This window comes from Lepidochelys olivacea, assembly GCF_965140295.1.
Source record: "Lepidochelys olivacea isolate rLepOli2 genome assembly, chromosome: 7".
NCBI lineage: Eukaryota > Metazoa > Chordata > Testudines > Cheloniidae > Lepidochelys > Lepidochelys olivacea.
The window spans coordinates 64,631,699-64,656,031 of record NC_140417.1 but is presented as its reverse complement, the minus strand read 5'-3'; the positions used below and the strand labels follow the sequence as shown (position 1 = coordinate 64,656,031).

General features: G+C 40.1%; 1 protein-coding gene across 7 annotated transcripts in view; it reads left to right on the top strand.

The window, feature by feature from the left end:
- KCNMA1 (potassium calcium-activated channel subfamily M alpha 1) overlaps positions 1 to 24,333 on the top strand; it is an 841,792-nt gene that overhangs the window by 593,214 nt on the left and 224,245 nt on the right. For all 7 annotated transcript variants that reach the window (XM_084634497.1, XM_084634500.1, XM_084634499.1 and 4 more), the window contains exons 6-7: positions 12,054 to 12,129; positions 23,504 to 23,579. In XM_084634497.1, coding sequence (XP_084490623.1) covers positions 12,054 to 12,129; positions 23,504 to 23,579 — 152 coding nt within the window. The remainder of the gene's footprint in view (positions 1 to 12,053; positions 12,130 to 23,503; positions 23,580 to 24,333) is intronic.

The following is a 24,333-nucleotide window of genomic DNA, read 5'->3' as shown; positions in this document are numbered from 1 at the left end:
GATACCGGGTCAAAGGTGGACATAGTGTCCCTGAAAAGGATGAACACCACACTTTTCGGCACTCCTTGGTGTCTTGCTATAGGGTCGGCACCTACTGGGGTAAGGTCTAGCTTTCTGCTTGAAAACTCTAGTCTGGATGATTTTTCTGTGATTCTGCACATGGTGCTAATATAATCCTTCCCTAAGGAGAAGCTTTTTATAATAATTTTTTCAACTTCAAGTAGTGAATTTGCAAGGCTACAGATTTTAGTTAGCTTCCAGCAGAAATACCCTTCTTAAAGGCCCATTATGCAATATGCATTTCTGCATGAGATGTAAAATGCTGCCTGTAAAGGGGTTAAGTGTTCATCTGAAAATGACTTTTAATGCACTCCAAAACTGTTTAGAGACAGGATGTAATATTCTGCAATAAGGGAGTTATTTGGCAATTATTCTGGTTATTATTAAAATTGCCCTTATTGTTTTAATGGGCATGAGTGTAGGGAAAGAAGACTTCAGATGTGTGCATCAGAGAGCTTTAATAAAGAATTTTGTGTTGCACTGTCTGAAAAACACTGATGTACAACCTATGCAGATTTAGGACTATCTAATGCTCTTGATTCAATATTTCCGCTGTGGGTCGTAAGCAGTAGATTTTCCATGTATAGGCAAAATATTTTGGGTCTGTCTTTTTATTGCTTTTGTTGTTGTTAGTTCCATCTTTGCTCCCATGCAAGAGCAGACCCTGGGTGTACCTACCCCCACTTTATTGATCCTTTTTCTCCATATCACAGTTCTTTGTTCTCTTTTTGACCCCCATCCTCCAGGGAGGATCCTGTGTGATTCTGCAGAGCCAGGTGGGAGATTCAGGATTTGGGGAACCTATCTAGAGGCTTTGCATCCTGGAAAAGCTCAATACCCAGAGGGAGGCTAGTCTCTGAGGTTCACGGTCATTGTGTTATATAATATTCAGACCAGATTATATCTGGTTCTCCAGAGAGGAGTTCTTGAGTTTTGAGTGTTGAATAAAATATCTATATCTAGTATTGGTCATATACTGGATAGAATTAGTTATTGGTTAATATATTTGATGATTAATTAATTTCATTGAAAATATTATTCAGCTTATTCTAGAGCTGGTCAAATATTGGAAAAAATATGTAATTCTTTTGATTAATAAGAGCATACCTGGATATTTAGTATTTGACCAGTGTCAGAAATAAAATGGCAAACCTTGTGAGAACACTAATAACCATATAGTTAAAAAACCACAAACATGAAAACTTCTGGAGGAAGCTTAGATTATACTGAAGGCACAACTCAGTTGTGAAACTCCTCAAAGTGTGAGAAGCAGGAAATGGAAGTGTTATGCCACGGTCTTGATGCTGTGGACTGAAGTAAATAGTGTGTCCCAATATATTTGGAAAACGATAATGCAAACTACAAAAAAAAATACATGCATGAGAAAGGGAAAATGCAATACCTTGATAGAAAAATTATTTCATGACTGAGCTTGCAGTCTACATACAAACAAAATCTCATTGAAATAAATGGGTACCTGCAGAACATGGGAACGTCAGGGGGAGTTCGGCACCCCGCTCCCAATTGTGGCTTTTTCAAATCCCCTGACTAGTTTTTTATGCCAATGAATAGTTTATCTGTGGGGATTTCCCTGTGTTCTCCTTCGCAAATTACATTGATGCTGAAGAGGAGTTCCCTTTGTTGGGATTTGTAACCTTTGAGTAATCCTGATTGATATTGCTTACTAATCCTCTTGAAATCATTAATTTTGTAGACCAGATTGCATCAGTGCTTGAATGACATGCAGAGAACGTTATATATACTGCATCTTTTAGAAATGTAATGGAGACTAAGACTTAAATTTATGCTGTTTGTTTTGCAAGAAAACTTTCTGGGGCAAATGTCTTTTTCTTTGCTAGTGAAACCACTTTGTATAACAGCCATGCATTTTCTATTTTAAAGTATCTGCCTTCCAGCTCTCAAGCCTAGATGCAGAGATCAAGGGGGTGTTGAGTACTCACATCTCACAGGAAGGGGCCCTTATGAGGTCTGGTATATCATCCACTGAAATCAATTGACAGACTCCCATTGGCTTCAATGGACTTTGAAGCAGTCCCTTTGTGATGCAGCAATTCGGTTTCCAAGCACACTGGACATATCACTGACGAAAACTTGAGTGCCTGGGACTTCACTGAAATGAATGGCTTATTTGGGACCAAAGCTCAGCCTCTAAGCAAATAGGTGAAGTGTGTATCTCCTATCAGAAAAAAGAGAATTCTCCCATGTCAGTTCTGGAGATTGAAAACTTTACTTATGGCCAGTTTTTTTTATTAAAGGCCTGTAATTTTGTGCAAATCTAACAATTGGATGTCTGCCTTCCATCCCTTACACCTGCTATTGGTAGCTTCTGTACAATTAGAGACTGTTTCAGGTTCCTTTGGAAATTTGGCCTCCAATGATTACTTTCCAAATGTGTATTTTAGTAATCAGTTTGAGAGATTAGTGGCCTGAATATTAAGGTGACTAGTGATTTTGTTGCTTCAGTTTTTGGGTTCCCAACTTCAGATAATTGGAAGGGCCCTGATTTTCAGAGAGGGGGAGAAAAGCACCTGCCCTCTAAAAATCAGGCTCCTTTTAAGGTTTCCTGAATTAGGGAATCAAAATCAATGGGCACTTTTGAAAATGTAGGCCAGGATAGCTGCATCTCTTATTACTTAGAATATTTAATTTATAATTGATTTTTATTCACTTCATTGTATTAAAAGCAGTCTAACTCCTGAACAACCTTTATTAAAACATGTAACATGCAAATATCTAATTTATCCAAACTAAAATATAGTCTTTCCCTCAATCCCATTAACCCACAACACACACTGTGTAAATACATACCCATCCAGTAAAAATAATAGAATGTAGCACTCACATAGTGCTTTAATCCTTCAAAGCTCTCTGCAAACAGCTGGTTAATCCTCACAACCACTCAGTTAGGTAGGCAAGTATCACTGCAGTCTACAGTAAGAAGGTATTCATGTGATTACTAGGTGCCCCAAGTGAGGAATTAGTACAGCTGAATCCAGATATTATTGGACTTGATGCAGGAACTACTGAAAGTCTGGCTTGATTATCACAATGGTTCCTTCTTCCCTAAAAACATATGAATCTGTGAACTTTGTCCTGGACATACCTCCAACTGGGAGAAGCCTGCAAAAACACCACAGTAGTCCACTTTACAGTTGGTGTCCCTGGTAGCCTAATCCTGCAGCCATTGCCTGTTTTAGAACTTTCAGTGAAGTATACAGTAGCTGCAGGACTGAAAGGCTCTTGGGTAAAACACTACCCAGGGGGTACAAATCCCTCATCCAAGAGAAGGATTTTTATTATTATATGTCTTTTGTGTCTTGAAGTGTGGTTCTCTTTGTAAAGTGGCATTGTGGAGTTCCATGTTTATTGCAGATCAGTGATTTCTGTGCTCAATTTACAACTCAAACAATGTTTATTTCTGGCCTTAGCCCTGCACGTTCATCCTGAGATCTGCAAGTCAGCTGGGTTCTTTCCATCTAGCACATCATCACCGTCATTCTATTGTAAAAGTTCTGACGGCCAAAATATGCCCCGAGTTGATGTATGTACAACCCCTCTTGTGATCAGTAATTTGGTGCACGTGGAATTGCTTGGAGTATAGGGCTTGTCTGTATTAGAAATTGCACTGATTGATCATTATCCATTGATCGAATTAAACCTATGCAAATGTACACATACTTAAACTGGTTTAACCCTTGTTTAAATCAAGTTAGCTTATGTCAGTAAATTATCAATTTAAACAAAGCAGTTGAAGTGAGGATTATACCAGTTTAAATGTGTCAGTATTAGGAGCTTGCACAGTTTTAACTAGATGGATTTAAATTCAGTTTAGTTGAGCAATGCAGTTTTTCTAATGTAAAGAATCCTCTTAATGGTACACTAGAAGGAATAGAATCCAGTTCATACAATCTCTTGTGTTGGATCTGCAGGGTTGGGTGTTGTGAAAATCCTAAAGACTTAGTTTAATCAATAAAGTAAGCAGAGATCACTATGATTACACATAGAGAACAGATTTGTTGAGTAAGAAAATGCCAGTTTAACAGAGTCACTTTCTGGAGTAGATCTAGACCATCAGACCATAGGCTTTATGCATTGTGTCCTCTAGATAAGAGAGGTATTTTCAGATTTTTTTTTTAAAAAAGGGTAGGGAAAGATTAATCACAAATTATATTGCAGTAGATACCCTGTGTTTCTGCTCAAGTCAGCTCACATGTAGAAGACTCCAGCATAAAATTCAGCACTTGAATGAGGGAGAATGAATTGAAAGAAAAGCATTTGGACTACTCTTCTGGGTGATTTGAATCATTAGCTTCACCAGGCAGGATCAGGATCCAAATTAAATATCTGACACACAGAATCAATCTGAAATCAGAATGGCGTTTACTAAAATAAATAGTGATTTGACCTAAACAGAATATATAGAGATTATTCATCATACAAACAAGGCAATTTAGCAGTTATTCCATATTATGAAGTAATAAAATAACGCATCACTACACAGACAGAATAATTTCCCAGATAGTTTTTGTTAGGTAGGGCTACAAAAATTCCTGTTGTTATATGCAGAGCTGATACGGTTGTGGGAGAGCAAACTAGATTCCTTTCTGCTTGTTACATCTTTAGAAGTATTGTTAGCAATAAGTCCCTATTACAGAATCTTCATTACTGTTGATGTACAAGTCATAAAGAACACGGCTTGAATTTCAGATCCTTGGTGCATTTGTAGGGCTGACAGAGAAATCCTCTTTTTAACTATCGACTGAGAGAATTTGACATGGGATCAGCAAGACACAATAAATAGGGAGCATCATGTTACTGGTTTAATGCAGTTACTTTTCAGAGCTGAGTGGCACTTCATGGAGTTTTTGTATGCACCTGTTGCTGTGACTTAAATTAGACTTGTCATCAAATTAAAGCAAATGTAAGCAGAACAGGTTGTGCTGGGCCTGGACTGATCATAAGCTGATTTTTTTATTAAGGCACTGAGTAATTCAGCTCATTTTGTTTCTGACAACAGTCTCGGTACTATGGAATACTGATCAATGTGAGTAAAGGATTACTGTGTCCTCTCTCAAAGGAGCATCTTTGATTGTGAGCACGCTTTTGGCATGTCATTAATACAGCACCAGTATGAAGTGGTCTATGGTCTCTCCCTTGAGGGCATACTCAGTTCATCATCTCCTTGCTAAACACAAGATGATGGTGACAATCATCTACTCAGGGCAAACTCATTTAATCTGAGTCTGCCTCTTAAAGTTCATTTCCAGCAGCTGCTGTTTGAAGTCTATTTGAAGAAAGGATTGAAACCTCTGAATTACTTCAGTCTTTCCAGATGCATGTAATTTAATACACAGGCTAGAGCAGTTAATGCTCAAATGCTTTACATCCCCAAACACATTTACACACATACACCCCTTTCAACAGTAGTCATTTAAGAATGGGATTTCCCCTTTTTCTTTAGTCTCAGTTCAACTAGTTAATTCTACTATCAAGGGGTGCAATTCACTCTAATGCAGAGGAGCCAGGGATGGTCCTCCAGTCCATTTCAGCCCCATGATGAGTTATTTGCACACCCTCTGCATGTTGGCATTGGGCACTGGGATCCAGTGTAACCACCCCCACTGCAGGGAGTCGTTTTGAGTGCTGGGGTATGCAAGATCCGTCTGTGTTTGGTTCTGCACGCTCTGAGGCAAGTGCTGTCGGTGTTCTCAGCACTAGGTCCTTCAGACTGTACGCTTTGGTACATCCCCATAAACACTCAGAGTCTGATGAATGACAAATGGTTGTTTTCTTAAAAGCTACCAGAAATAAATGTTGCTGTTACCGTAGACTTCAAGGTACAAACACAAGATGCACCAACAGTTCCTAACTCAGCATCTCATGGGAGTGGGCAGGTGGGGCTCCCCGAGCCTACTGTCAGGATTGCTGACTCCAGGCCACCCCTCTCCCAGAGGCAATCATTCATGGGCCTGAAGATGTCCCTGCCAGAGTTCAGTCCTTTTGTCCATCTTCTTCAGACTGGTCTGCACAGCCCTTCTTGTTTACAGGCCATTCCTGAGTACTCATCTGTTGTGACTGCTGCTGGCCCTTTTACCAGAAAAAGGCTGCTTCCCAGCCCAGCTGTCAGCCCTTCAGTCCCAGCTCCCAAACTGTCCAGTCTTCTCACCATAGTCAGCTGCCAGGATGCTGCCTCCAGCCTTCTGCTCCTGCTCCCTCCTGAACCAGGGCCTACTGACTCTGGCAGTCCTTCCTTTTCCTATTCTGGAAGGATTATAGAGCATTCAGCTGGTTGGATGTTCACTGAAGAATTAATGAAGTGTCCAGAGGTGAGCCAGCAGGTTCATTAGAAATGATTCCATGGATCCAGCAGCCCTAACACTCAATGCAAGTGAAGCAGATGAACACAGCAAGTGAAGCAGATTTCAGTCACTCTTCTAGCACATAGGCTATAGTTGTGACCATTGGTGTGGGGGCTGTGATACATTTGGGGTCAAAATCCACAAGTCACTAATAAGAGGTTCTTTTACTCAGGTGTCTACTTGAATGTTTGGTGCAGGATATAAGATTGGTGAATCATAAAATTCTGGGATTGGAAGGGACCTAGAGAGGTCATCTACTCCAGTCCCCTGTACTCATGTGTAGTGTTTAGATGCTGCTTGTAATTATTAGAACTGGGAGTATTGGCTATTGAGAGTCTGAAAGGACAGGAAACAGGAAGGAAGGGGGAGGAGTTGAGGAGGTTGAGTGAGAGCTACCAAGGGTGCAGCAGCAGCTTGGTAAAGAGGTTTCCACTTTAAAACTAAAGTCCTGTTGAAGTTTGTTAGTACCTTGCCTGGTTGCTACAACATTCTGGTGATGAGGATGGATCTTCTGCCTCTGAACCCACCTGTACCCTTTCTGCAAAGCCCAGGTGAACCTCCAATTGTTTTTACTGCCTGGATCCATATGTTTGAGATTTATCTGCTTGCAATCAGTGCTACAGAGATTTCTGAAGTAAGAAAGCATGCTCTGCTAATCCACTGCCTTGGAGCAGAAGGGCAGCATATATTTTACAGTTTTCCCCTTGCAGATGATAAATATGAGACTGCACTCACTGCACCAAAGAACTTTTTTGTGCCAAAAGTGAATGTAGTAGCTAATCGCTACAGATTTTGCCAGTGTGAGCAGAAACCAGGGGAGACTATAATGCAGTGTATTGCTTTCTGAGGAGTTTGATTGTAACTTGTGACTTTGGGAATATGGCAGATGAGATGATTAGAGACCAGCTGTCAAGGTTCCTCCCCCACTCTGAACTCTAGGGTACAGATGTGGGGACCTGCATGAAAACCTCCTAAGTTTACTTTTACCAGCTTAGGTTAAAACTTCCCCAAGGTAGAAATTAATTTTATCCTTTGTCCTTGGAATATCCACTGCCACCACCAAACTCTAACTGGGTTTACTGGGAAACGTAGTTTGGACACGTCTTTCCCCCCAAAATCCTCCCAACCCTTGCACCGCATTTACTGGGAAAGGTTTGGTAAAAATCCTCACCAATTTGCATAGGTGACCACAGACCCAAACCCTTGGATCTGAGAACAATGAAAAAGCATTCAGTTTTCTTACAAGACTTTTAATAGAAATAGAAGTAAATAGAAGTAAAGGAATCACCCCTGTAAAATCAGGATGGTAGATACCTTACATGTAGAATAGAGAATCTCTCTAGGCAAAACCTTAAGTTACAAAAAAGACACACAGACAGAAATAGTCATTCTATTCAGCACAATTCTTTTCTCAGCCATTTAAAGAAATCATAATCTAACACATACCTAGCTAGATTACTTACTAAAAGTTCTAAGACTCCATTCCTGGGCTATCCCCAGCAAAAGCAGTGTACCGACAGACACAGACCCTTTGTTTCTCTCCCTCCTCCCAGCTTTTGAAAGTATCTTGTCTCCTCATTGGTCATTTTGGTCAGGTGCCAGCGAGGTTACCTTTAGCTTCTTAACCCTTTACAGGTGAGAAGATTTTTCCCCTGGCCAGGAGGGATTTTAAAGGGGTTTACCCTTCCCTTTATATTTATGACACTAGCTCATTGAGAAAACAACCATGCTTCGTGTAAGAGAACGCTTACTTCTAGAACCACAACTTACACTAGAAAAAGCAATAACCATTGCTACTCAGATTGAGTCAGCTACAGCTGAAGCCAAAATAATGAACATGGATACAGGAGGCACAGTCCAGGCTGTGACTCCTTTGCAGAAAAGTTCACTTTTTGCTGCAGACAAACAATTACAAGAGGAAAACTAATAAAAAAACCCACCAAATCAGCAAATTCAAAATACAGTAAAAGCATGCTTTTGCTGTAGATCTCCACAACACCTTGCAAGCTACACAGGATGTCTGGCAAAAGTAGCTCAGTGCAATCATTACAAAAAGATTGGGCATTTTGTTAAAGTATGTTGCAGCAGCCAGTTCACTCAGCAGGTGCATGCAGTTACAATATCAGATGTTACTGTGTTGAGCATGGACAAAACCACTACTGCACATATTCCAGAACAAATAAAGTGCACTGTAAACATTTCCGCCATACCCTTGGGCAAATTGCACTCTATTCAGCTAATCCTAGAATATCAGGGTTGGAAGGGACCTCAGGAGGTCATCTAGTCCAACCTCCTGCTCAAAGCAGGACCAATCCCCAATTTTTGCCCCAGATCCCTAAATGGCCCACTCAAGGATTGAACTCACAACCCTGGGTTTAGCAGGCCAATGCTCAAACCACTGAGCTATCCCTCCCTCTTTGATTAGTAACTGGAGAAGTGCTGTAAGTGGGAGCGACAATAAGGTTTCCACTGTCCTGTCATCCTGATGTCCCAACTAAGGACTGGCCATACAACTCTTCTATACACCTTTCCCTTATACCCACACATGTTTGAGACCATATCTAATTAAATCTTAGTCTCCTTTCCATGTTTGGTATTCCGGGAGACCAATGTTGGGATTCCGGCTTGTATGGCCAGTTTATGTCAATGCATTTCACAATGTTTTTGACATGTAAACATGGGTTTGTTCCATGGATATATATTCCAAAAGCCCATACAACTCTGTCATTTTAAATTTAGTCTGTTATGTAGCCTTTGATTGATTGATTAAATTAATTTAGATTAATTAATTTAGAGTGCAGGAGGTTTGTTTACTTAAGTGGTTATGCAAATGTATTCTAGAAGATGAGATTGGTGAATCACACACAGACTTAAGGACTTTATTTAGTACTTAAATACATGCAAGTAAAACAGAAATGCAATATAAGTTTAGGGAAACGATCATTATCCATACTCAGAAGCATCAGAGAAGGGAAAGATGTTAGGAAAAGTAAGTGGGAATGATGTTCCAGGTTTCCACCATCCTGTCATCCTAGTGTCCCAACCAGAGGCTGGTCTGACTGTATTTTTGTATCCCTTTTCCTTACTTCCCCCACACATTCAAGACCATATTTGTTTTAGGTCTCAGCCTCCTGCCCATGTTTGTCATTCCAGGGAACCATAATTAAAGTTCTGTTTTCTAGCATAAGATTCTTGCATCACAGATTTCCCAATATTTCCAACACATTAATACATTTAACAAAAATCCATTATTTTGAGCGTAAAATCCCCTTCTGTGGTTTTCTTGTTTATCACAAAATCTTATAACCTTTGGACAAGCACTGTAGGCTAAGAACAACAGTATCTAGGTCTCATACTTTCGTAAAGCCTATAACCGTAATTTTACATTTTTTTCCCTACTTGCATTACAGCCTTAATTATTTTTATTATCAACATCTGGAAGCATTTTCACTTTCCCTAATATTTGGATTATAGTTTGATTTTAAGCTTAAGCCTTCCAAGATATGTCTGGGGTCACAAGTCAATAGTTCCTTTGTTGTTGATTTGTTTATCACAAGATACATATTGTTAAATCTTATAATTCTAGGTCAAGCACTTATGTGAAAAATTTAGGCCTTCTGCTAACTTGCTAGCCTCTATTAGGCCTCAGATTTATTGCAAAGTCTATTTCCACTATTTATACATTTTGTTTTTTTACTTCTTATGTTAGAGCTTTAATATTAGCAATTTTAAGCATGTTAGGTTTTCCTAACATATACGTTTTAGTTTAAACATCAGCGTAAACCTTCCAAGATCAGGAATCAAGGATCAACAGGGGTGTTTCACTATAGGCCCATGGTCTGGCTCCATTTTGGAGGATGTATTTATCCTCCCTAAATTGTTCTGATTAAGTGTGCTTCATGTAGGGGAATTTTATCTAAGGAAAATGATGATGTCCCAACTCAGTTTGAATGGTGAATCCCAAACTTTCAGCAGATGTGCAGGGTTTCAGAAGACGGCAATTTTTTATATAATTCAAAAATATTTTTGAATATTTATAACGTGTTTTTTCTCCTAAAATATCAGCAATTAATTTTTGTAAAAATCAAAATAAACAAACAGTTTAATTGGGAGCACTACTAGTAATACAGGTAGAAAGCTTTGGGTTCCATTCAGAAAGGCACTGAAAAGACTGGGTTTTCCCGTGCTTGTCCTTAATACCTGTACCTATTAATTCCAGAAATAATTAGCTGGAAATGTCGTCAGAGCAGGTTGCTTTAAAATTCCCTCCGTGCTTCCAGTCAGGGTAGTAATATATGTAGGATAGTCTGCCTTTTTATTATGATGGCACTTCCTGTCCTGGCTTCCGTTTGGAAGTGTAGCGATGCATGAAAAATAAACATTGGCTGAGGAACCTAAACAGGTATTTCAGGACCTTTCTGAAAAGTTTGTTTTAGGGTTTTAGATTCAGGTCCACAGATGAGGAAATATCAGATGCCATGATGATAGTGTTATTTTTACCACATTATTAGCTGATACTAAATTTAAAATGTCAGTAAGGAAGATGCATAAGTTGACATTGCCCTAGGCCCAACCCTAGTGGTCAAACTTCCATATTAAGCAATTTTTATGTAACTCTTGCCCTACTGTGCAGTAAAAAAAAAAAAAAAATCCTCAAAAGCCTTCCATTTAACTTTATAAGCTGTATATATAAAATACACAATGTACCTTTACTCATATGCCAAAGATCTTCAGCAAAATTGTTTACTACCAGCATAAGACTCTCAGTAATTTAAGCCCTTAATCTTTTATGGTATTTTCTCTTGCGCTCTCTCACTCTCTGTCTCTCTGTCTGGTTCTGCAGCTGTCTGAGAACTAAATTGCTATTCAAGCAACCTGATTTCAACAACTCAATGCTATCTCTTTATAAATATTGTTACTTTTCTAAGAACCAAAGTTCAGTTATTTACTGTAATTGTAACCTGCTTGAAGGCAAATGCAGTAGTTTTACCTTTTTTTAAGCCACAGTAACTACATAACCCTGGCTGAAGTTTTAGAGTTTGGGGTGGGGATATGGAGCATTATAACCTAATAAAAGATTTTACGTCATTAAGAATTACCAATTTAATCAGGCCTACTAATGTCTAGGTTTTTGTTTTGTTTTTTTCCCCCAAAAATCAGGTTATCAGATCTCTTGCCCATAATCTCTTAGTTTTTTGCAAAGCACTGGGGGAGTTGTGAGCTTTCAGCAGTTGTATATCTATATTTGCAATAGTAAGTCATTCTAGAAGAGAGGAATATGGGCACTAAGACTACCAACTAACCACTAAGTAAGGTTTTTTCTCCTTAGCTCTACTTAGCTCTGAGGTAATCATAGCTGTTTAAATTTCCCACACTGTAACTTAGTACTTGAAGTATGCATTTCTGGTAGGGTATAGTAACAGATCTAAATTCAACTGAAAAAAGCTGGTCAAGATCTTGGGACTATTAAATATGGAAGAACACTTCAGAGGTATTTGACATTCAGTATGCTACATACCATTGATTTCATTGATTGTTACCATTGTAAGTCTGATGTTATAACAGTATGGGTCACTGTGCACTGGAGTTATGTCTGATTCTCTTTTTATGCAGGTTTAAGATTTTTAAGAGCCCTTAGACTGATACAGTTTTCAGAAATTTTGCAGTTTCTGAATATCCTAAAAACAAGGTAAGACTTTAATGCATACTTAACTTGTCTGTAGTCTGTCTTCTCCAGTTTATAGTCATAGTCACAGGTAATTTCTCCTTTCATAATGCCATTGGAATGAATGGAAGTTATGGTTTGAAGTTATGGTTTGAATAGCACAGACTGAAACTCAATTTTTTTATGTATGTGTACACATGCACATCTTTATATATAAATAAAATACCTTTTTGATTTTCTTTCTGTGATGTAATTTTCATTAAAGATACTAGACTCTAAGGCATGTTCATGAGTCAAGTCATGTTTGAGCCTCATCCACGCAGCTATCCATCTTTTAGTAAATGTGATTATTAGTTTAACTGGTGACTAGTTTCATTGGTGAACCTGCTGCATTGGTGAACTAAGTGCCTCCTAATATATGGTCTTATTTCTCATACAAATATAGGCATCTCTTGTTTTCTAAATTTCCATTGCATCCTGTATTTCTAATGAATGGTTTATCAATTTCAATGTCTCTTTTATATCATCTGTTGATATTTCACTTGATACATTTTTATACCTGTAATATACAAGGGACTGAGCAATTATAAATGTAAAGGCAGATCTACACATTGATTAAATAATCCACCCTTTCACATTCTGAATCCCTACTTTATTGCCTCATTAAATTAGAAATAACTTGCCCATCAAAACACCCAACAGGGAGATGGCAGTTTAGAGATGATCATTATGGTTCTTCATCGTTATGAAAATCTTTGATTTCAAAAACATTTTTTACATTGATTTTTCCACTCTGGATATCTCATTCAGTTCATTGTCATAAATGTTCCTTTAGAAGGATGTTTAAAATACTTCAATTAACTAAAACATTGTTCTTATTTTAACTGCTTTTGTGTGGCTGAACATACTTGGTAAGGTAGGCAGAATGCACATTAGCTGCTACTATGCCCATTAGTTAATCACCTTGAAGCACCATGTGCCATGTTTCACAGCAGCAAAGGGATTAACTTTTTAACATGCATTAAAATACACCAGCTAAAGTATTGGTCTAATGTTCTAGTAATTATTTTTAAATGCTAGAAGTTCAGTTCCACATTAAAATCCCCCTTCTCTTTCCCTATTCATTCATCATCCTATATTTGAGGGTGTGTCACGCAGTTGAAGTTTATTACCCTTAATGAGCAATGAACCCATGTAAATCACCATACTGTTGGTGAGTAAATAGAACCTTCATGTGTACACACGTTCATGACAACCAGCATGCTCTGCAGCCCTTTAAACCTTAAAACTGTTCTCATTAGTCAGCCTTTCATATTGAAAGAGATCCTAAATGACCTAAAGAGATCTGCCTGGAACTGTGTGAGAGTATAGCAAATGTAGTTTTTCTTAAAATAATGAAACTAGTTTAATAAACATACAGAGAAACTACAGTCCTGTAGCCTTAAAATGCCACTGGTCCCGCAGGAAGAAAGTGTAATTGTTACAGAAACTCAGTGCTTCAAAATCTCCTTGCAAAACACAAAGGGTCTTATCCAAAGCCCACTGAAGTCAGTAGAAAGACTCGCACTGACTTCAGTAGGCTTTGGATAAAGGTTCAAATCCCCTTCAGGAGTGGTGGAATTTTAAGGCTCCAGAACAGTAAGTGAAGGGGAGATGCATTAATTAAATGTGTTCCATTTAAAGCTGGCTTAGGACTTGACCCCTTTGTTCATAATAACATTTGTCTGGTGCCAAACTTTACTCCCAAATTAGGTGCTCATCATCTTTGTAATTATTTACATGAATATGCAGACATTCGTAAATCTCCTGATTACTATAAAGCCCTTCAAATCCAGCTTACTTATGTGGCTGCCTTTGTTTTACTCAGTTGATTAACCCAAACTGGTTTATCACTAAACAATTCATTTAATTTAAAAATCATCAAAGGCCTCAAAATAAATTGTTTCATGTGTCCCGCCTTATTCTTGAGCATACAGTAATCAGGCACATCTGATATCTCATAAATATCTGATAAACCCAAAGACAATTTAATAGTATAAAATACTACTGGTGTCCAAAAAGTATCATTTTATAAAATTTGTGGGCCAAACTGGAATAAATGGGTATTATTTTATTGACTTCAATGCAGTTGCCTTCAGTTATACTAGACCTGAAATTAGACCTGGAAGCTTTAGTGGTGGTGGTGATGGTGGATAGAATGTGCAAAATTAACCCCAAAACCTAAAAACAAAAGAAGAAAGAGGGAGGAAAATGTATTTGATAAGCATTATGAATAATAATGGAACAAAATTTACTCACCATGCACTTAAGTATAACTTGTAACCAGACACATCTAGCATAAAAGCCCATTGTGATAGGCCACACATCTGTTGTCATAATAGCAGAAAAAAAAATTGTGTGGAATTCTAGCCAGCACCAACAAATGCTATTTCCATCAGCGATGCTCATAGGTGCTATATATCAAAATTATTATGTAAATAAAATCAAATGTGGAAAAAGAAAGATTTTCATAATATTTTTGTATTAGTCTTTCAGATGAGATGTAAAACCAAGGTGCTGACCACTTGTGGTTACTAATCATCCTTTAGCACTTTTCCAAGAGTTAGAACAGTTAACTCACTGAATTCCTGTTTTGATTAAATACATTCTGCCTACATAAGTTTTAATAGAAGTTTGTTATATACAGAGGTGTTCCTCACTTTCTGCCCTAAGCTGTGATTTAGAACTGTATGCTGTAAAACAGCTGCTGCATTCTGTCATGCAGATGACTTCACTTCAGCCACAGGTGAAGTGTTTCCTGGATAGAGAGCTGTAAAATATTGTAGGATCCTGTATTATGCTTCTGTAGACATTTTAAAGTATTGTTGTTCATCTCTGAATATGAAGGCCAAATATTGTTGAAGCCAATGAGAAATGCATGCACACGTAGCAGCTGATTTGCAAAATAAGCCAAATATCAAAAGTCTCAGGATAGAGCCTGAAATGTTCAGCTGCAATAATAAATACAATTTATCATTATCAACACTGAAATAATTGTATTTTAAACATTAACTTTTTGGATTATTTAAACAATTCTGAATGTATTATTTCATATTCCTCTCTTAAAAGTGATCCATGCTTGTGTGAAGAATGCTGTAAACAAATAACATAAGGGGCCATTTTAGTATGTTGTGTGTTGAGTAGCAACATCTATTGACAAATATGGTGTAATACTGATGGGTTATGCAGCACATCCCTTCTTCTCTATCTCATGTGCAAAGACAGTGCCTGTAATATTTGGTCTTGCTGGGGAGGAAGAGAATTCTCCTCCCTTGGACAATATGATTGACTTTAACCCCTAAATTAAAATTACTGCCTGCAAGGTTTTATTTTCTAAATACAAAGTCAGAGAGAGACGCTGAGTGAATGTAGCAATTGAAGGACTAGGATTAAAGGAACAAATCTCATTCATACCGTCAGCAGAAGGGCCATTCATAATACTGTGATCCACAGAGAGCACTTTACAAATGGAAAGGGAGTATATTAAACAGGTAGTTGCTGGGTGTTGTGTAAGTATCCGAACGTTTAAAAAATGCCTAACTGTTCTTTAGCAGACCCTCTATGGATGCAGAAAGAGTTTACAGCCGACTAGTGTAAACTGAACCTCTAGGAGGCTAACCATGTCCCATATTAATTTAAAGTTTATGTATTTACCTATGAAATGTAATATATCTTTTTCAGAATTGTTAATTTTTTTCTCCCATGTTTTAGAAGATTGAATATAGTTAGGTTTTTCCCCTCACCTTTTTATACAAGGTTGCAATAGAACTACAGGGCTTTAGGCAAGCCTCACAATAAGGGATTTTGCACAGATGTTGGAAAGAGCTTAAAGAGCAGGAAAATGTTTGTGACTAATCTTTCATCTATATTTAGTCTCTGGCAGAAAGACAAGGGTATTTCATAAAGGACAGACAAGGTACAATTATGAATAAACATGCAAAAAAATAAAATAGACCTAAAGAAGAATCAAAGCAATTCTTCAATACCAGTTGTTGTTGTTGTTTGTTGTTTTATTTATTTATTTTATTTATTTGTATAAAGATAGCACCTGGAGGCAGGTTGACATATTATTGCATTATTGAGAAGCTTTCCCTCTCCCTAAAATTCATGGATAAGCAATATTCAGACTTTGATAATGAAGCACTGCATCCTTATGAAAGATGCCTTTTGGTTAAATTTAAGGACACAGAGATTTGAATCCTATGTTATGATCAAACATAACCACCGATAGGATAGGATGTGATATGATATAATGTGATATGATATAATATAATATATTAACCATCTACCTACTCCAGTTGGACAACTCATGTACTTAAAGTTATCCGCATGCTGGATTGGGGTGTCAATCTATTTCAGAGTATGTATTGCTCAAAGACGTTCAGACAGCTGAATATGAAGGTACTTGGCAAACTGAGTGACAAGCATTTGATCGATCAGTAAATCACATTGTTGAATACATTATCTTCTACCAGTGTGGAAGTTACTCTTAAAATAAAAAACACTAACAGTACTTTCACCCTCTTTTCTTTAAAAAGAGTTTTGAATTTAATTATAAAACAAAAAACAGATGTATAAAATATATTTACAAATAAGTGTAAAAACCAAACCTTACACCAGAGGTTCTCAACCTGTTTACCATTGTGAGCTGCATATGTTCTATGTGTTATGCAGGCCACATCCACACAATATATATACTACTAGGGTGACCAGATGTCCCGATTTTATAGGGACAGTCCCGATATTTGGGGCTTTGTCTTATATAGGTGCCTATTACCCCCCACTCCCTGTCCTGATTTTTCACACTTGCTGTCTGGTCACCCTGTATACTAACTGTAGGGCCCTGAGGATGGCACATGGGCCAAAGCCAGTGGTGAGCTGGAGCCGGTTCGCTGGAACCGGTTGTTAAATTTAGAAGCCCTTTTAGAACCGGTTGTCCCACAAAGGTCTCATGGGCCTCATCCCACGAGGGACAACCAGTTCTAAAAGGGCTTCTAAAATTAACAACCGGCCAAAAGTGGCACCTTAGGCACCACCTCTATGGGTGCTCCGGGGCTAGAGCGCCCACCGGCAGCTCCTCACCCAGCCCCAGCTCACCTCACCTCCGCTCCGCCTCTGCTTCCTCCCCTGAACTCATGACTCCTTTCCTCCACCCCTGCCCCCCCACCCCGGCTTCCCACGAATCAGGAAGGGGGGCACTCAGGGGGAGCGCGAGGAGGGCCGCCTATGCCGCAGCAGGTAACCTGGGGGGTGCACTCAGGGGAACCGCTCCTCGCCCCAGCTCACCTCTGCCTCCCTGGGCCTGAGCGCGAAGCCGCTGCTTGCTTCTCAGCCCTCCCCGGCTTCCCACGTGAACAGCTGATTCGCGGGAAACCAGAGGGGAGCCGGGCGGCACGTTCAGGGGAGGAGGTTCCGCAGGTGGTGTCGGAGAGAAGGCTTTGGATTCTTTGACCATGGGATGGTGTTCCATGAAGGAGGAGTGCTGGGCAGAGATGGGCTCCACCTAACGAAGAGAGGGAAGAGCATGTTTGCGAGCAGGCTGGCTAACCTAGTGAGGAGGGCTTTAAACTAGGTTTACCGGGGGAAGGAGACCAAAGCCCTGAGGTAAGTGGGCAAGCAGGATACCGGGAGGAAGCACAGGCCGGAATGTCTGTGAGGGGAGGGCTCCTACCTCATACTGAGAATGAGGGGCGATCAGCAGGTTATCTCAAGTGCCTATATACAAATGCACAAAGCCTTGGAAACAAGCAGGGAGAACTGGAGGTCCTGGTGAAGGCAAGGAATTATGACATGATTGGAATAACAGAGACTTGGTGGGATAACTCACATGACTGGAGTACTGTCATGGATGGTTATAAACTGTTCAGGAAGGACAGGCAGGGCAGAAAAGGTGGGGGAGTAGCACTGTATGTAAGGGAGCAGTATGACTGCTCAGAGCTCCGGTATGAAACTGCAGAAAAATCTGAGTGTCTCTGGATTAAGTTTAGAAGTGTGAGCAACAAGAGTGATGTCGTGGTGGGAGTCTGCTATAGACCACCGGACCAGGGGGATGAGGTGGATGAGGCTTTCTTCCGATAGCTCGCAGAAGCTACTAGATCGCACGAACTGGTTCTCATGGGCGACTTTAATCATCCTGATATCTGCTGGGAGAGCACTACAGCGGTGCACAGACAATCCAGGAAGTTTTTGGAAAATGTAGGGGACAATTTCCTGGTGCAAGTGCTAGAAGAGCCAACTAGGGGGAGAGCTTTTCTTGATCTGCTGCTCACAAACCAGGAAGAATTAGTAGGGGAAGCAAAAGGGGATGGGAATCTGGGAGGCAATGACCATGAGTTGGTCGAGTTCAGGATCCTAACACAGGGAAGAAAGGTAAGCAGCAGAATATGGACCCTGGACTTCAGGAAAGCAGACTTCGACTCCCTCAGGGAACTGATGGGTGGGATCCCCTGGGGGAATAACATGAGGGGGAAAGGAGTCCAGGAGAGCTGGCTGTATTTCAAAGAATCCCTATTGAGGTTACAGGGACAAACCATCCCGATGTGTTGAAAGAATAGTAAATATGGCAGGCGACCAGCTTGGCTTAACAGTGAAATCCTTGAGGATCTTAAACATAAAAAAGAAGCTTACAAGAAGTGGAAAATTGGACAAATGACCAGGGAAGAGTATAAAAATGTTGCTCGGGCATGTAGGAATGAAATCAGGAGGGCCAGATCGCACCTGGAGCTGCAGCTAGCAAGAGATGTTAAGAGTAACAAGAAGGGTTTCTTCAGGTATGTTGTGCAACAAGAAGAAAGCCAAGGAAAGTGTGGGCCCCTTACTGAATGAGGGAGGCAACCTAGTGACAGAGGATGTGGAAAAAGCTAATGTACTCAATGCTTTTTTTGCCTCTGTCTTCACGAACAAGGTCAGCTCCCAGACTGCTGCGCTGGGCAACACAGCATGGGAAGTAGGTGGCTAGCCCCTGTGGAGAAAGAAGTGGTTAGGGACTATTTAGAAAAGCTGGACGTGCACAAGTCCATGGGGCCGGATGCGTTGCATCCGAGAGTGCTAAAGAAGCTGGCGGCTGTGATTGCAGAGCCATTGGCCATTATCTTTGAAAACTCATGGCGATCGGGGGAAGTCCCGGACGACTGGAAAAAGGTTAATGTGGTGCCCATCTTTAAAAAAGGGAAGGAGGAGGATCCTGGGAACTACAGGTCAGTCAGCCTCACCTCAGTCCCCGGAAAAATCATGGAGCAGGTCCTCAAGGAATCAATCCTGAAGCACTTACACGAGAGGAAAGTGATCAGAAACAGCATGGATTCACCAAGGGAAGGTCATGCCTGACTAATCTAATTGCCTTCTATGATGAGATTACTGGTTCTGTGGATGAAGGGAAAGCAGTGGATGTATTGTTTCTTGACTTTAGCAAAGCTTTTGACACCATCTCCCACAGTATTCTTGTCAGCAAGTTAAAGAATTATGGGCTGGATGAATGCACTATAAGGTGGGTAGAAAGTTGGCTAGATTGTCGGGCTCAACGAGTAGTGATCAATGGCTCCATATCTAGATGGCAGCCGGTATCAAGTGGAGTGCCCCAAGGGTCGGTCCTGGGGCCGGTTTTGTTCAATATCTTCATAAATGATCTGGAGGATGGTGTGGATTGCACTCTCAGCAAATCTGCGGATGATACTAAACTAGGAGGAGTGGTAGATACGGTGGCAGGTAGGGATAGGTTGCAGAGAGACCTAGACAGATTGGAGGATTGGGCCAAAAGAAATCTGATGAGGTTCATCAAGGATAAGTGCAGGGTCCTGCACTTAGGACGGAAGAATCCAATGCACCGCTACAGACTAGGGACCAAATGGCTAGGCAGCAGTTCTGCAGAAAAGGATCTAGGGGTGACAGTGGACGAGAAGCTGGATATGAGTCAACAGTGTGCCCTTGTTGCCAAGAAGGCCAATGGCATTTTGGGATGTATAAGTAGGGGCATAGCCAGCAGATCGAGGGACGTGATCGTTCCCCTCTATTCGACATTGGTGAGGCCTCATCTGGAGTACTGTGTCCAGTTTTGGGCCCCACACTACAAGAAGGATGTGGAAAAATTGGAGAGAGTCCAGCGAAGGGCAACAAAAATGATTAGGGGTCTGGAACACATGACTTATGAGGAGAGGCTGAGGGAACTGGGATTGTTTAGTCTGCAGAAGAGAAGAATGAGGGGGGATTTGATAGCTGCTTTCAACTACCTGAGAGGTGGTTCCAAAGAGGATGGTTCTAGACTATTCTCAGTGGTATCAGATGACAGGACAAGGAGTAATGGTCTCAAGTTGCAGTGGGGGAGGTTTAGGTTGGATATTAGGAAAAACATTTTCACTAGGAGGGTGGTGAAACACTGGAATGCGTTACCTAGGGAGGTGGTAGAATCTCCTTCCTTAGACGTTTTTAAGGTCAGGCTTCACAAAGCCCTGGCTGGGATGATTTAATTGGGGATTGGTCCTGCTTTGAGCAGGGGGTTGGACTAGATGACCTCCTGAGGTCCCTTCCAACCCTGATATTCTATGATTCTATGATAGGTGGAGTGGAGGTGAGCTGGGGCTGGGCGAGGAGCTGCTGCTGGGTGCTCTGCACCCACCAAATTTTCCCCGTGGGGGCTCCAGCCCCAGAGCTCCCGGGGAGTTGGTGCCTAAGGCGCCACTTTCGATGTGATCGGTGGGGGGAGCGGCTGCTCCCCCGCCTAGCTATGCTACCTTGCCCCTAGGAGTCAGAGGACCTGCCGGATGCTTCCTGGGAGCGACCCCAGGTAAGCATCGCCGGGACTCCCCACCTCGCCCCCCGGCAGGTCCCTCTGGCTCTTAGGGGTGAGGCACGGTGAGCACCCAGTACAGTGGCCCATGAGACCCTCCTGCACAGTTCTGGGGGCAGTCAGGGGACAGGGGAGGGGTGTTGCTGGGGCAGGGGTTCCAGGGGGCATCAAGGAATGTGGGGGGTTGGATAGGGCAGGAGTCCCGGGGGACAGGGGCGGGCCACGACCCCCTCGTGGGGTGAGGAGGGAACCGGTTGTCAAGATTTTGGCAGCTCATCACTGGCCAAAGCTGAATTCCCATTTGAACTAAAGAATATCTTTTAGAAGAAAACATCCAATCTTCATGGGGCAAAGTAGCTTGACTCCAGTGGGGCTGCAGAGGTTCATCTGTACAGAGTAATTTTGAAAATGGGGCCTTATGTATGAACTGTAAAATGTAAATGTAAACATTATTTAATTTGGAAGCCGAATCTTTACCACATCTGGCCACTTTAGTACATTGCCGCATCCACAACTCCTTTTTCCCCTAATGCAGCTGTACCTTCAATAGCTACAGTTTAGCCACAAATTATATATGATTGGACAATTAAAAAACACCATGTTATTCTCCTTGTCTACCTTCTATCCCTCAAGACCCAGTATAGCTACAGACTTGGGTTCTGATCCTATAAACACTCAGAGACTTGCAAATACACATCCGGAGGGGACTGAAGGGTCAGGCCATGATGTATCAGTCTGTAAAAGCTTTAGGAAAAAATAGTTCCTACACAAGAACATCTTCCAACTTAGATTACTGCAGCCACTAATAAAGTTTTCCAAAACACTCCAAGAGTATGTAAAATTAAAGCATTAAAATTAGGCTTCCTTATTAGCTGGGGGGATTGTTATTAGCTGAAAATGAGATTGAATTACAGCACCATGGACTCCTAAATCTCTAGTTTATCTATGGATTCATAACATTTTTGTGTGTTTATAAAAAGGAAAAGTATCTTATCTGATACTTTGTGTAAAGTTTTAGCTTGATGTTCGCGGAACTATTAATATCAAGAATAGAGGTGGTCAAATCATTTATAATATAATAAATAATATTCATTGCTATTTAACCCTTTCTCCTATTTGCATATTGTTCTCTAACTGATCCTATCTAGTCATGTATTTGATACTTGCAAACATTAGTCAAATAATTGTAAGAAAGTTTTTGCCATGCGTTCACATCAGCTAGTCCTTATTCAGAACATGCAATCCATCACCCGAGTCGCGTGGTATTGTTATACTCTCTGTCTGGATGATTTAAACTTTTTAAATAGGAAAATAATCAACAATGCATTTTCTGGTACGAATTTTGGGACAAACCATGCACAAAAATAGGTGGAACTTCCAGGATTAACAAATATGTTCGCACATACCTACTGACCATTTGAATGCTCAAGAATAATGAATAAAATAATCTCACAAAAGATAGCAAATTGACCTTCTTGCTTTTATTTCTTCATACAAGGAAGTGTTTTCACCATCAATGTGTTGCAAAATCATAGCTTATATGGGGAAAACTGACAGAAGCACCAGAACACTGCAAATTTCATCATCCTCTTGCAGAAGGAGAATTCCTCCCCTCTTCCCACAAAGGGGGTGGGACGGTCACATGGAGACCTAACATCCTTACATTATCCTAATTCCCATGACAGCATAGCTCCAAATTTACGAGTGAGAATATGGCAACTGCAGATTAATGCAATAATCTGTTCATTGATTATTTTCCATACGTGCAGAATAAAACCTCAATCCTGCAACAATTTACATAGGTGTTTAACTTTATACGCAATGAGCTATTCCACTGAACTCAGTAAATGCATTTTTCATGAATGGGGCTGCTCACAGTATATAAGGTCTCAGCAGGGATGGAGCTAAAAGCAAAAAGCATACTAAAGAAACACACCAGGCAGAAAAAATGAAACCAATTGGAAAAAAAGCAGAGATGTACAAATAAATGTTACAAGTTTAAAAGGTCTGTTTTCAAGCTGATGTAAATTGATGTAGCTCCCCTGACTTCGTTAGATCTACACTAATTTGCACCAGCTGAAAATACGGCCCAAAGTATTTACACTGAACTAATTGCTATTCAGAATCCAGGTAGAAATAAGCAGAGGAAAAAAGGGGGAAAGAGGAATAAAGAAAAGAAAATGGGAATGTGGAAATAGGGAAAGAATGGATGTTTTAGGCCTGTGGTGTCTCCTATTTGATCATGATCAAATCTCCTAGAACTTTTCTAAAATATCATTCATTCCATTTAATAGCTTCACAAAAGCTGCATGTAAAGCTGTATAAAATCGGTGAAAGCAGATATTGCAAGCTATGTAATAAAATTTTTTGCATATAGTTTTTTCAGTATTTGTTAAATTCCCAGACAGTGCCTGCTCCTGTTCCCACTAAAATCAATATGAGGAACTTCAGGTCTAACGTATATACACAGCAAACTCTTTCTGTGTACAGATACTCATTAAAAAGTATGTTTATATAACTTGTGTTCCTGTTACAACTTACCTGTAAAATATAATATATATTTGTTTGTTTGTGCAGTAATTCCATCAAGCTGGTGAATCTGTGCTCTATATTCATCAGCACATGGCTGACAGCAGCTGGGTTCATACATTTGGTAAGTTAACTTGAAAATACTTCATCAGGTTTATTTCATGGATTACCTCCTCTGAGCTACTTTATTACCTGAAATTACCTTGCTTGGGATAATCCCTTGACACTGTTACAGAGTACAGTAAAGAAAGGCATCACAGCTGGCTGACTTTCCAGCCTTGTACCCAAAACTAATTCTGAACAGTAAGTAATATTCACTTCACTAACCTCCGTGTTTAGGTTCAGAAATAGTTACATAAGTCTGGGACTTGGATTTTAATAGAACTCTTTTAATAATCACATCCTACCACTAGGTGGCAATATTGCCTTAATAATTACCAAGAGTACTTGTCAGAAAAGGCTGGTACAGCATAAATGGTAATGCATCCGATGAAGTGAGCTGCAGCTTACGAAAGTTTATGCTCTAATAAATTTGTTAGTCTCCAAGGTGCCACAAGTCCTCCTTTTCTTTTTTACGGATACAGACTAACACGGCTGCTACTCTGAAACCTGTCATAAATGGTAATGACATCCTGGAAAACACATGGCTTCGCCAAAAAAGCAGTTTTGTATTTTCAGAAGAATTAATCTGATTTACTAACATTTTAGAGTAGGGTTCTTAGAGATTAGTTCTCTGCCTTATTCAGTTTTTTTTTCAAAAAATCATATCACTTTCAGCCCCTGACAAAAATATTATCTATGTTTGATGGTTTACGCTCTTATTCAGTATTGATTAGCTGTATGTTTTAAACACTTCTATAACTAAAAAGATCTCAGTT